The following is a 13,024-nucleotide window of genomic DNA, read 5'->3' as shown; positions in this document are numbered from 1 at the left end:
CCTACTGACTCAGATTAGCACATATATTCTAGAATTCTATAGAATTAGAGATGATAGCTTTAAGCATAAAAATCAATAAGTCAACAAAAAAATGTAAACCAAATCGAGAAGGATAAAATTTAGTCTTACCTAGAACTCCGAATGAGACGTAACTGGCGCCCGTAATCGGGACCCTATGTAACCGATAAGTAAGTTACGATACACCTTTAGCTGCCTCCCGGAGGGAGAATTCAACATCCGGACCCACAGCCATCTTTTATCAAGTTGAGGATTTGCGTTGTTGGAGCGCGACAAGGTGCGCCAAGAATGAATCCCACAACCCGTAGCAGACAAGGACTATCAGGACCTAGGCGTTTGTCCCGCGGCACGAGACGATTCTAATTCTTCTTTTAATTTTAATAATTTTATTGTGAGTGTAATTAACCCTTGAGAAAGAAATTAGTTTTAAGCTAAAATAAAACTTATCAAACGCGATCACGACTACTAACAACACAGTGGCAAGCCCGGACCAACCGTAAGCGAACCACTAGAATATCACAAAGTGTTTGTACTAATTCAAACCGATCAACTAAATAATTACCGCGAGTGATTAAAACATTTAAACTTATTAAACGCGATTACGCCTACTAATAGCACAGTGCTGAGCCCGGATCCACCGTAAGCGAGCCAGTAAAATATCACAAAGTGAGCTTGAGCTTGAGCTTGGGAAGACTGTATAATTCGTAGTTGCTCTCCGTGATTGACCTGAACAAACAAAATTGCACAAAGAAAACACAGAATGACGCTTGGGACTAACAAATCATTCTCGTTGTGCAATTTTCGGTGATTCGAGCTTTAAATGGTCAATAACGACGCCGGCCACGTCCTTACAGTCACCAGGGGAAGGGAAGGAATGTTAGTATGATATTCGCCACCAGAAGGGTCGCCTCTATAACGTGGTTCCCTAGCGAATACACACATACTTCGCTATACGGCCGCTCGTTATACGGCATTTCGGCTAATAAAGCTGGAACCGATCCGATAGAATTTGTATGCATTTGTATGAGAATAATTGATTCTCTTCATTCAACTGACTTCAATCCACATTTTCATTTCTCCTTGACACTTATTTTGTACCACCGTATGCAATCTTATTGTACGTCCATATAAAGAGGAACGAAAACTTGATTCCTGATACAAAAAACAGGAAGTGGGTTATATCTATGGTATAACCGCAAGGGTGACGTAGGACTCTCGTTGATATAGAGATCATTTGTATGAAGTTGAATCTGAATTCATTCTGAATGAATGAATATTTGGAGAACTTCGAAAACGAGAGCGTTACGTTGGAGGCACAAGGTTTTATGCATCCAATATTGGATACGGAAATATCCTACTGATGGGGAAGAATAATCTTCAGAAGCTATCCTGTTGATTGCGATTGATTGAAAAACCACAAAACCAAATGTATTTGGTCACAGTGTTACATGGATAGAAAACATTCAATTAAACTCTTTCACATGAATATATTTTGAAAATTCCCAGAGGAACTGGCAGATTATTTTCAGTAACGATTAGATATTTCCACATTTTCCTCGATACTGGAAGCCCACCAGTGGTTAATGCCAACTCGATAACCACCTGTTAATAGCACTTGATTGAAACATATTTGGTCACAGTGTTACATGGATAGAAAACATTCAATTAAACTCTTTCACATGAATATATTTTGAAAATTCCCAAAGGAACTGGCAGATTATTTTCAGTAACGATTAGTTATTTCCACATTTTCCTCGATACTGGAAGCCCACCAGTGGTTAATGCCAACTCGATAACCACCTGTTAATAGCACTTGATTGAAACATATTTGGTCACAGTGTTACATGGATAGAAAACATTCAATTAAACTCTTTCACATGAATATATTTTGAAAATTCCCAGAGGAACTGGCAGATTATTTTCAGTAACGATTAGTTATTTCCACATTTTCCTCGATACTGGAAGCCCACCAGTGGTTAATGCCAACTCGATAACCACCTGTTAATAGCACTTGATTGAAAAACATATTTGGTCACAGTGTTACATGGATAGAAAACATTCAATTAAACTCTTTCACATGAATATATTTTGAAAATTCCCAGAGGAACTGGCAGATTATTTTCAGTAACGATTAGATATTTCCACATTTTCCTCGATACTGGAAGCCCACCAGTGGTTAATGCCAACTCGATAACCACCTGTTAATAGCACTTGATTGAAACATATTTGGTCACAGTGTAACATGGATAGAAAACATTCAATTAAACTCTTTCACATGAATATATTTTGAAAATTCCCAAAGGAACTGGCAGATTATTTTCAGTAACGATTAGATATTTCCACATTTTCCTCGATACTGGAAGCCCACCAGTGGTTAATGCCAACTCGATAACCACCTGTTAATAGCACTTGATTGAAACATATTTGGTCACAGTGTTACATGGATAGAAAACATTCAATTAAACTCTTTCACATGAATATATTTTGAAAATTCCCAAAGGAACTGGCAGATTATTTTCCAGCAATGATTAGATCTTTCCGGAACTTTCTCGATGCTGAATGGCATCCTAACGGAAAGAGTTCTGCGCGTGTATGTGTCGATCCTTCGCCGTCCACCTCCTCCAGCACGTTAGGCAACGATGTTGTCTTGTCGATGTCCTCACGAAAAATGAATGTGTCTCACCACCAGAATATCGCTTAAGTATGCTTTTTGTGTGTGATTGAACCGAGAGAAGGTGTGGTTTACGATGGCAATTTGGAAGGCAAACTAGAGGGGAATGAACTCTCTGAGCTCGGAACTTTCGGCGACTGAGCAATAATCGATTGCGGGCGCATACAATATTGGATACGGAAATATCCTACTGATGGGGAAGAATAATCTTCTGAAGCTATCCTGTTAATTGCGATTGATTGAAAAACCACAAAACCAAATGTATTTGGTCACAGTGTAACATGGATAGAAAACATTCAATTAAACTCTTTCACATGAATATATTTTGAAAATTCCCAGAGGAACTGGCAGATTATTTTCAGTAACGATTAGATATTTCCACATTTTCCTCGATACTGGAAGCCCACCAGTGGTTAATGCCAACTCGATAACCACCTGTTAATAGCACTTGATTGAAACATATTTGGTCACAGTGTTACATGGATAGAAAACATTCAATTAAACTCTTTCACATGAATATATTTTGAAAATTCCCAAAGGAACTGGCAGATTATTTTCAATAACGATTAGATATTTCCACATTTTCCTCGATACTGGAAGCCCACCAGTGGTTGATGCCAACTCGATAACCACCTGTTAATAACCGCGCGAGTATGTGTGTTTAGCGATGTCTTCCCAGGGAACCGTTTGTGGCATCACTCTCCTCCTGATAGATTCCCTTCTGGCCTAGGGTGCACAAACAGGCTCTTGGTGACACCGTTCATCCGCGCTTTCATGATAAATAAAGAGCTTCACCGCAACAGCGACAACATGCTCCAATCGCTGTTCAATTAGAACTGAGTGGATTTCCGAGCGCCGCTCGCTTATATACCGATTGGTGATTTCAATAGCCTGTTTTGAAAGCAATTTTAAGACTATTGAAACAAGTTTTTGGATCAAAAAGTAACAAGTATAGAACGCGTAGACATTTTATCTTTCGAATGAAGTGTTTATCATACCATTTCGTTCAGTTGTTTAGGAGCTATTAACGCTCAAAATCTCGGTCTCCGGCGTAACGCTTTCGTTTTCGAAACTTTGATTTTACACCCCGGTATAGAAATGAAAGACGTAGTCCTACGTCAAAAGTAGTTACCCCATCAATGGACGGTTTATTTTCTACCCATTGTGAACTCGAACCAACGAACTTAAACATTTATCAAGTACTAGCTGACCCGGCAAACCTCGTCTCGCCTAAAATTTGTTTTTTGTTATGAATACATTCAAACATTCACGTTTTCTTACTAGGCGCAAGTTCATGAGCCCCACCGCAGAATTGTCCATTGATTGATCTTCTAATCGACCGCGTTGAATTCACCTTTCACTAAAAAATTCCTAGTAGTTCTACCAAAACTCATCAATATAATATCATATTATTTTCAGACACAATACTCGTTCAAGGTTTTTCAACCACTTGCGAATAACATGTTTCTTCGTTACATGGAATAAATGTTTGATACAGAAAATATGATAGAATAACCTTCCCCGGCCCCAAAAACCCCTATATACCAATTTTCACGTCGATCGGTTCAGTAGTTTCCGAGTCCATAAGAATCAGACAGACAGACAGACAGACAGAAATCCATTTTTTTCCATCCATTTTTATATATATAGATGCTTTAAAGGTTCTCGCGTTAGTATTAGTTAGTATTAGGCGTGCAAAATAGCGCACACACAGCACGCTATTTTATACGTGTGAGTAATTTTCGTGTACGATATACAAAAATCTAGATCACCTGTAGCGTTTGTCAAACCACGGTGAACTCAAACATCGATGCATGCATAAAGATACATGGGAAAAAGAGAGAGGAACGAATTAGTTTTGGGGGAAGTCTCTTCAAAATGCAATGAGGAAAATTTGACTGGGAAGAATGAATTGATATAGTCGAATCGGTAGAGGGAGATAGCGACTAAACGCCCGACTGACTGTTTAGTCGTTTTGGCGGAGAAAGTGCGTGAAGAAGCCAAAAGCCATTACTAACTGACTACGGGTATAGTCAGTAGGTTAGTCAGCCGACTATCCTCAGTTGACTGAGTCCGGGTTGTTAGTGGGAAGAGGTGAGAATCAGGATTCACTGAGGTAAGTGATATGATTATGTACACGTGAACTCAACAAAACTAAATATTGAAAATCTCATATCTCAACAAGCGGCAGAGGTCTTTAGGTAACCTTAAAAGGAAAACCTTTAACATTAATGAGACTACACTACTACTACTATGACTACTATGAGAGATTACAGACTACTATGAGAGATTCAACTGTGGGAAACCTGAAAAGGTAACCGAGAACACTCCTCTAAAACTAATCGGACCAGCGATGTATTCCATTATTCAATGCGCGTAGCCTTTTTTCAACCCAGTCGCGGCGGCGGATAGTTATTTTTGGGAAACCTGAGAAGGTAACCAACAAAATTCCTCTATAATGTGTAATATATTGCCATATATTCCGCTGTTCATAGTGCGTACGCTTTATAGAACTTAAATCGTGACGGCGGAGAATTATTTTGACGTTGGACTACGTCTTTCATTTCTATACCGGGGTGTAAAATCAAAGTTTCGAAAACGAAAGCGTTACGCCGGAGACCGAGATTTTGAGTGTTAATAGCTCCTAAACAACTGAACGAAATAGTATGATAAACACTTCATTCGAAAGATAAAATGTCTACACGTTCTATACTTGTTACTTTCTGATCCAAAAACTTGTTTCAATAGTCTTAAATTTGCTTTCAAAATAGGCTATTGAAATCACCAATCGGTATATAAGCGAGCGCCGCTCGGAAATCCACTCAGTTCTAATTGAACAGCGATTGGAGCATGTTGTCGCTGTTGTGGTGAAGCTCTTCATTTATCATGAACGCGCGGATGAACGGTGTCACCAAGAGCCTGTTTGTGCACCTTAGGCCAGAAGGGAATCCATCAGGAGGAGAGTGATGCTACAAACGGTTCCTCGGGAAGATCTCGAAGCAGCCGCTACACACACACATACACGCACGGAATTCTTTCCGTTTGGATCGAGAAAGATCCGGAAAATAATCTGCCAGTTCCTCTAGGAATTTAAAAATACATTCATGTGAAAGAGTTTATTTGAATGTTTTCTATCCATGTAACACTGTGACCAAATATGTTTCAATCAAGTGCTATTAACAGATGGTTATCGAGTTAGCATTAACCACTGGTGGGCTTCCAGTATCGAGGAAAATGTGGAAATATCTAATCGTTACTGAAAATAATCTGCCAGTTCCTCTGGGAATTTAAAATTACATTCATATGAAAGAGTTTATTTTAATGTTTTCTATCTATGTAACACTGTGACCAAATACATTAGGTTTTGTGAGTTTTCAATCAATCGCAATCAACAGGATAGCTTCTGAAGATTATTCTTCCCCATCAGTAGGATATTTCCGTAACCAATATTGGATGCATAAAACCTTGTGCCTCCAACGTAACGCTCTCGTTTTCGAAGTTCTCCAAATATTCATTCAGAATGAATTCAGATTCAACTTCATACAAATGATCTCTAAATCAACGATAGTCCTACGTCACCCTTGCGGTTATACCATAGATATAACCCACTTCCTGTTTTTGGTGAACCTGAGAAGGTCCGAGAGAACTCATCTAGAAAAAATTGTCCTCCAATATAATGGTAATTTACACACTAAGGTTATTATGCTAATACTAGTTCCATATTGGTTTCAAAAAAAAGCATGGCTCCCCTCGTCAATCACATTTTCGCATGTATTCGATTCTATATATAGTTGTACTCAAGGCTACGGTGACGGTGGATCCGAGGTCTGACGAAAACATGATTGCACTACTGACGAAAAAGAAAACCTCTGCCCGCCCGAAGCAGACGAGTCTCAACAAAACGAGGAAAAGCAGTACACCCACAATTCCAGGCAACTGCAATCCCCTGACCGTACACGACTCCTATGGCCACACTCTCGCACACAGTCACATTCACCACCACGCCACACCAGTCCACCGCCACAGAACACGAGAGTATGTATGAACACTGAATTCGATTCCAAAACCTCAGTTTCTTGAGCTTTTAAGATTCGGCATCCGAAATCAGAATTCTGCCATATGTGGAATCCAGAATTTAAAAAACAACGTAGTCTAAAGTACATCTGAAATTCGAAGTAAAAAACTATAAAAAAAAATCCACCCCATCGAAAACAGATTCGCTATTACAGCCAACTTCCCGACACTATATGCAAACGAAGGAGTTCAGTTACCAAATCCTTCTCTTCTATTTTCCAAATAATACAAGTGCAATTCTTTCGGAGCGACACTGAACTGCAGGCCGCATCGATATAATTGGCTGGCGATCTCATTGTATGATTCACCTCCCGATGATAGTACCTACACATACAAGGCATTGCACTAAGGATACAGGATATGATACACCTATGCACAGTAAATCTGAAGAATTAAATTTGCGTAACGTGGTTCTACCCTGTATTGGTATGACACGGACAGAATGATAATGTAAGTGCTGCCGATCACACAACATAAAATGAAAATCACTCTCACTGTGCTTTTTGAATAAAAATTAGAGGTGGGCAAAACGGTTCACTTTAATGAACCTTTCAGTGACCAACCGTTCACTTAAGTGAACTAGTTCTTTTGAGCAGTTCACTCACTCTTTTGTACAGTGGCGGGATATGTCGGGATATATTTGTTAGAAATAACTTAGCACAATAGAAAATCAAACTTTGATTTTGAAATTTTAATTTTGTTTGAGTCGTTATTCATTATTTTCAGCATAGACTAGCATTATGCTGCTTTGCTTACGATGTATTACAATAAATGCTATAGCGAAACTGTATCCAAACTGCGAACGTCCATCTCAAAATTATCGAGCACAATATGATATAATATAAAACATATTTCATATTAGCGACGCGAATTTTACTGTTTAACAAGACTGTTTAAATCATCTTTGAGCTTTCAACTATAGATTGGCAAAACAACTTACTGAAATATTTACCCTGAACTCCAAAGTATGAAATTTGATAAATAATTTAACAATCCAATTTAAAACCATCGTATCCTGAACGCAACATAAAAAAACGCAACAAGCGTTTTTTAAGAAGCGACAATACCGACATATTATTTTTGTTGTTTCATGGGGCTATCGTTTGTTTTCATTCGTTAATTTGAGAACTATTTACCTTGCAGCACCATTCATCTATCACTCGTCGGTTTTCTTTCCTCTTACGCACCGCTTACCGTACACAGTTCGTTCTGAACTGCATGCACAGTTCTGCCAGCGGTCAGTTCGTTCTGAACTGTATACACAGTTCAGTTGGCGGTCAGTTCGTTCTGAACTGTATTATCAGTTCATCATTCACCGTACACAGTTCGTTCTGAACTGGGTATACAGTTCATATGAACTGTTGCCCAGCAAAAAAGAACGGCAGTTCGTTCACTCTTTTGGGTGAACTCGTTCTTTTGATCAGTTCATGAACGGTTTGCCCATCTCTAATAAAAATACACTCGCGCACACTTTACCACTAAGCTACATTTCTGTATAGCTTCAGAGATCTATTCCACATATCACACCCGACGCAATGAACACTTGAGAACGTGATTTAGACGAATGAAAGCAAAACTATTTACACACAAAACACTTTTTCTTCGCCGAACAATCAATTTTCACTACCATTTTTTCGGTTCTATTATTCAGGTAAAACAAGTGTATTCTACTGGACTGCTAAAAAAGCGACGAGATACTAAGGCCACTAAACATGAAACTGTACAAATCAGCCGACACTAGGCGCATAATATTTTTCTTCCAGCGCGTATGAGAGCCAACAATTTCTTTTACTTGCTACTACTACTACTACTATAACGGCAATCAAATCTTTGTAGACGCACACAAAAAGAAAGCGCGAGAGAGAACACAACAAAAACAGCTACATATGACACCATATCATCAAATGCATCAATGCTTCTGGAAACTTCTGATGCATAGTTGCTCTCCATCACAAATCATAACAACATGAAAATCTTTGTTTTTTAACAATTACACACTATATATGACTATAATTTAAATGTTGCAGTTCGCCCGCAACATCAATAGACAGCTATTAATTGATATCGTTGGATTGGATAGTGTACGTATGGTATTTATGTAATAATTTGATCCGCACAAAATATGTGCAATTTTTTATATTCTCTTTTTGGACAACACACTGGTTCCATGTAAGATTACATATTTCATAATGTTCATTCAGGGAAAAAAATCAACAGCGATTTTCACTAACAATCAATCATACAAACAATCACAATAACACGTACACGCAATAGACCAATCAATGAATTGAAAGCCACGAAAAAACGTTTTTCTCAACATGCCCTCACTATAAAATTTTATGTTTACCTAATCCATGAATCGCCCCAGCTTCCCCCAGATTTTTTTCTGATAATCACGAAATATATGAATGTTAGGCGGAATTGAAAGAATACATGTAATTGAAAATATATATTTTTGCTTTTAAAACTACGAAAATCTAATTTAATTTTTAACACAAAATTGAGTATACATTAACAAAATAAACCCTGCGTTAGATGCATTTTGCTCATCATGACAATATCGTTTTATTTTCCTTACAAGCGTTCTCGTTATATTTGTTCATTCCGTCCAGCGCAAATCAGTTCAGCTGCACTAGTTCGTTCGCAAACAGTTCGCCCGCAAACAGTTCGTTCTGAACCAGTTCGTTCACAAGCAGTTCACTCTCCATCAGTTCACTCGCAAACCGTTCTTTCGGAATCAGTTCGTTCATAAACCGTTCGCTCGCAATACGTTCGTGGGGAGAACTACCGTTCTTTAAAAAAGAACGACCGTTCGTTCATTCTTTTCGGCGAACTAGTTCGTTCGTACCGTTCGTGAACGGTTTGCCCATCTCTAATCTGAGGAGGATATTCTAAAAAAAATGTAAGATTGTCATTTGTTTCTTTCTTAAATGTAACAGCACTATTCGCATTTCCGCACATCGGGAAGAAAAGATAGCATTATATTAGATCCGCCATTATGAAGGTCAGCAAACTCACATCAATGTGATATCTAATGGACAGACCAATCCACCAACATTGATTCCAAGTGCCCCAGCAAACTTGCAATGACAGCTTCACCAATGTAGAGCCCTCCGCCAAATCTATCAGCAGCTAACATCCCTCCAAATCCAATATTCGCACATACTTTGTCGAACCTAGCATACTACCCATACCTCTCGCCAATGCCATCAGCCGGTAGCATTCCAGCTTCGATAACTTCGAATGGGGCAATCCCGGACCAGCGCCAACACCTGTCAATCAAGGATCATCTAGTCAATCCACGATACCAAACAGTGCAAGCTCTCCAATGCCATCATCACCTGCGATTGGAGTGGGCGCGGAAACTTCACCATCAGCAGCTGCTTCATCAAATGTACCCTCGGGCACTGCCACTGCCATTACCGCTGTTGGAACACTTTAAGCACAACCTGCGACAGTTGGTTTCCTAATATTGTGGTCGAGGAGCAAGAAAACCGTGACTGGTTGGACATTTTCTTTACCTTGTGTCGGGTGTGAATCCTGATGACCGTGGTACAGCGCGGACTCGATTATATACAGTTTTTGATTTCTGTTCACTGTATATAATCGAGTCAAATTTTTTTGACGTAGGACTACGTCTTTCGTTTCTATACTGGGGTGTAAGTTCAAAGTTTCGAATACGAAAGCGTTACGCCGGAGAACGAGATTTTGAGCGTTAATAACTCCTAAACAACTGAAGGAAATGGTATGATGATCACTTCACTCGAAAGATAAAATGTCTACGCGTTATATGCTTGTTACTTTTTGATCCAAAAACTTGTTTCAATAGTCCCTAAATTGCTTTCAAAGCAGGCTATTAAAATCACACCAATCGGCATATAAGCGAGTGCCGCTCGGAAATCCACTCAGTTATGATTGCGCAACGATTGAGGTACGATCGCAGGAATGGATGGGATGATTCCCTAACACAGACTTCAAAACCATGGAGCCTGGGGAAAACGACATTGCAAAATAGATGCAAGCTGCGGGTACTTTTGTACTGGCTTGCGTTTCTGGAAATTGGAATGTTTCTCTAACACAGACTTCAAAACCATGGAGCCTGAGGAAATCGGCATTGAAAATTAAATGCAAGCTGCGGGTACTTTTGTACTCGTTCGCGTTTATGCAAATTGGAAGGTTTCCCTAACACAGATTTCAAAAACATGGAGCGTGGGGGAATTGGCATTGCAAAATAGATGCAAACTACGGGTATTTTTTTACTCGCTGGTATTTTTGCAAACCGGAATGTCTTTTCCCAATACAGATTCCGAAACCAAGGAAATCGGCATTGCAGATACATTTCAACTGGCAATATTTTTATACCCCCATGCATTTCTACACATCGGAATTCGTTTTGCTCAGACAGTCTACAAAAGCGGGTACAAATGCAACGCTTTGGCTCGATGATTATTCTAGACTGCATTAGAAGATATCTCTTCATGTCGCCAGCTCACTGAACTTCCACACATACCACAAAAGGCAAAATGTTGATAACTATTTGCTGCGATAGTTACCACCATAATGCATGCATTAACTTGATTTGAGATTTGTTTGCAATTGTAATCGTAAATAGTTTCATTCATCAACTAGTTTAATCAATAACTTAATCAATGCACGCAAAAGATAGCTCTACGCAGCGACGATATCGTACCCAATGAGGAACATCCGAGGTGGGATTATTGCTAATTGATGAAATAAAAATTGATTACTAAGCCAACGGCAGTCCTACGTCAACCTTGCGGTTATACCATAGGTATAAACCATCCATAGTTTTTTATCTGTTTTTTTACATGTATTTTTCGATTTTTGAAAATAAAAGAGGAATTTGATTTTTGATTCATCCCCTTTAAGTCAGAAAACATCTTTCTCACACGAAAAAAAATAATTTATCCAGATTGTCTTAGGAGGTGATATACGTGATATATATGATATATATATTTGATGAAAAAAATCCTCCTACGCATATTTTCGAATTTCAACAATGACAGAGTTATAGAACTTTTTTTTTGTTTCGGACTCTGTTGCTGCAAACTGGCTCTACATTAAAAAGTACGCTACGGAAGACAATTTTGATGATTTCATTTGAAAGATGAGAAAAATTAGTACAGGATTAGTAGTGGAACAACTCAATTAGTGGATGTTAATAACATTTTGGAAGTGAAAAACTTCAAAGTTAATAATTTTTAATGTGTTATTATTAATTTTATCCTAAAATTTTAAATTGAACTACATTGTTTTGCAACAATTAAATTGAAGTTCTTTAACCGCTCTACAATTCGTTCTTTGACGCCCAACTTCTATCTTTCATTATTTGGCTGCAATATCGATCTAGACAATTCCTGGTGAAAATTCAAGCAATACCTTAAAAAATCCCGATTTTTACCCCACTGTACATGTAATAGCCACTTAAACTTCACCTTAACGCTGAAAGGTTCTCCTTTCCTTCTTGAAATAAGCTAGAAAAAAACTTTTTTTTCCAAGCTGTATATAATCGAGTCCAAAATTGTATATAATCGAATCACATATAATCGAGTCTGTATATCTATACTCGTCTCCGGCAAGATGCTTAACGGTAGTTTTCGTAGGAGTGTTGCTCTATCTATTTCAACTCGGCTTTTTCCGCAACAATAACACCGATCGGTTGGAAAAAGCTCGCAGAATTGTCGTTCAGCAGATCAACAATGCTCACGGAGTGAGACCAAATATCATTCCTCGGGCACGAATGGTTCCTCCCAGGCCGGTTGCTGCGGATGTGGCAGTTAATGATCTTTAAGCGGCACAAAACCCGGTTCCAGCACCTCCAGCTGAGTAACCTCCTGTGGCCGCTTACCTCTCTAAAAATCAATGAGAAAAATTATAAATTGAAATCTATATAATTTTACAAGGTTTTACCTTTAATTCGAATGTAGACGAATGCACAATAAATAATTTGCTGCAGAAACTATAACTTTTAAAACCATTTGCCGTTTTGACGTGGGACTACGTCTAACCGGAATATATGGAGGGTAAAATGAAAACCTAAACACAGAACATGAAAGAAAAAATGAAAGATTTCGAATGCTTATAGCTCGAACATTTCTTACTGGATAGGAGAGATGTTTGCATCACTTGATAGGGAATATTTCTACGCACCGCTTCTATACAATTTTCGACTCTTTTGAATTGTGTTGGAAAAGTTCTAGAAAGGATAGTAAATCGACGCCTAAAGACCTTTTTAGAGTG

The 13,024-nt window shown here is 38.6% G+C and overlaps 1 protein-coding gene across 3 annotated transcripts in view; it reads right to left on the bottom strand.

Annotated features, from left to right (window-relative positions):
- The window catches only part of LOC129761600 (dentin sialophosphoprotein-like), a 257,335-nt gene extending 249,408 nt beyond the window's left edge, over positions 1 to 7,927 (bottom strand). For all 3 annotated transcript variants that reach the window (XM_055759356.1, XM_055759393.1, XM_055759441.1), the window contains exon 1: positions 7,900 to 7,927. In XM_055759356.1, the coding sequence (XP_055615331.1) occupies positions 7,900 to 7,912 (13 nt within the window). In that variant the 5' untranslated portion in view covers positions 7,913 to 7,927. The remainder of the gene's footprint in view (positions 1 to 7,899) is intronic.
- Between the last annotated feature and the right edge of the window lie 5,097 nt (positions 7,928 to 13,024).

Source organism: Toxorhynchites rutilus, chromosome 1 (genome assembly GCF_029784135.1).
Source record: "Toxorhynchites rutilus septentrionalis strain SRP chromosome 1, ASM2978413v1, whole genome shotgun sequence".
NCBI lineage: Eukaryota > Metazoa > Arthropoda > Insecta > Diptera > Culicidae > Toxorhynchites > Toxorhynchites rutilus.
Note: the sequence above shows the minus strand (reverse complement) of the source record. Positions and strands in the feature narration are given on the sequence as shown.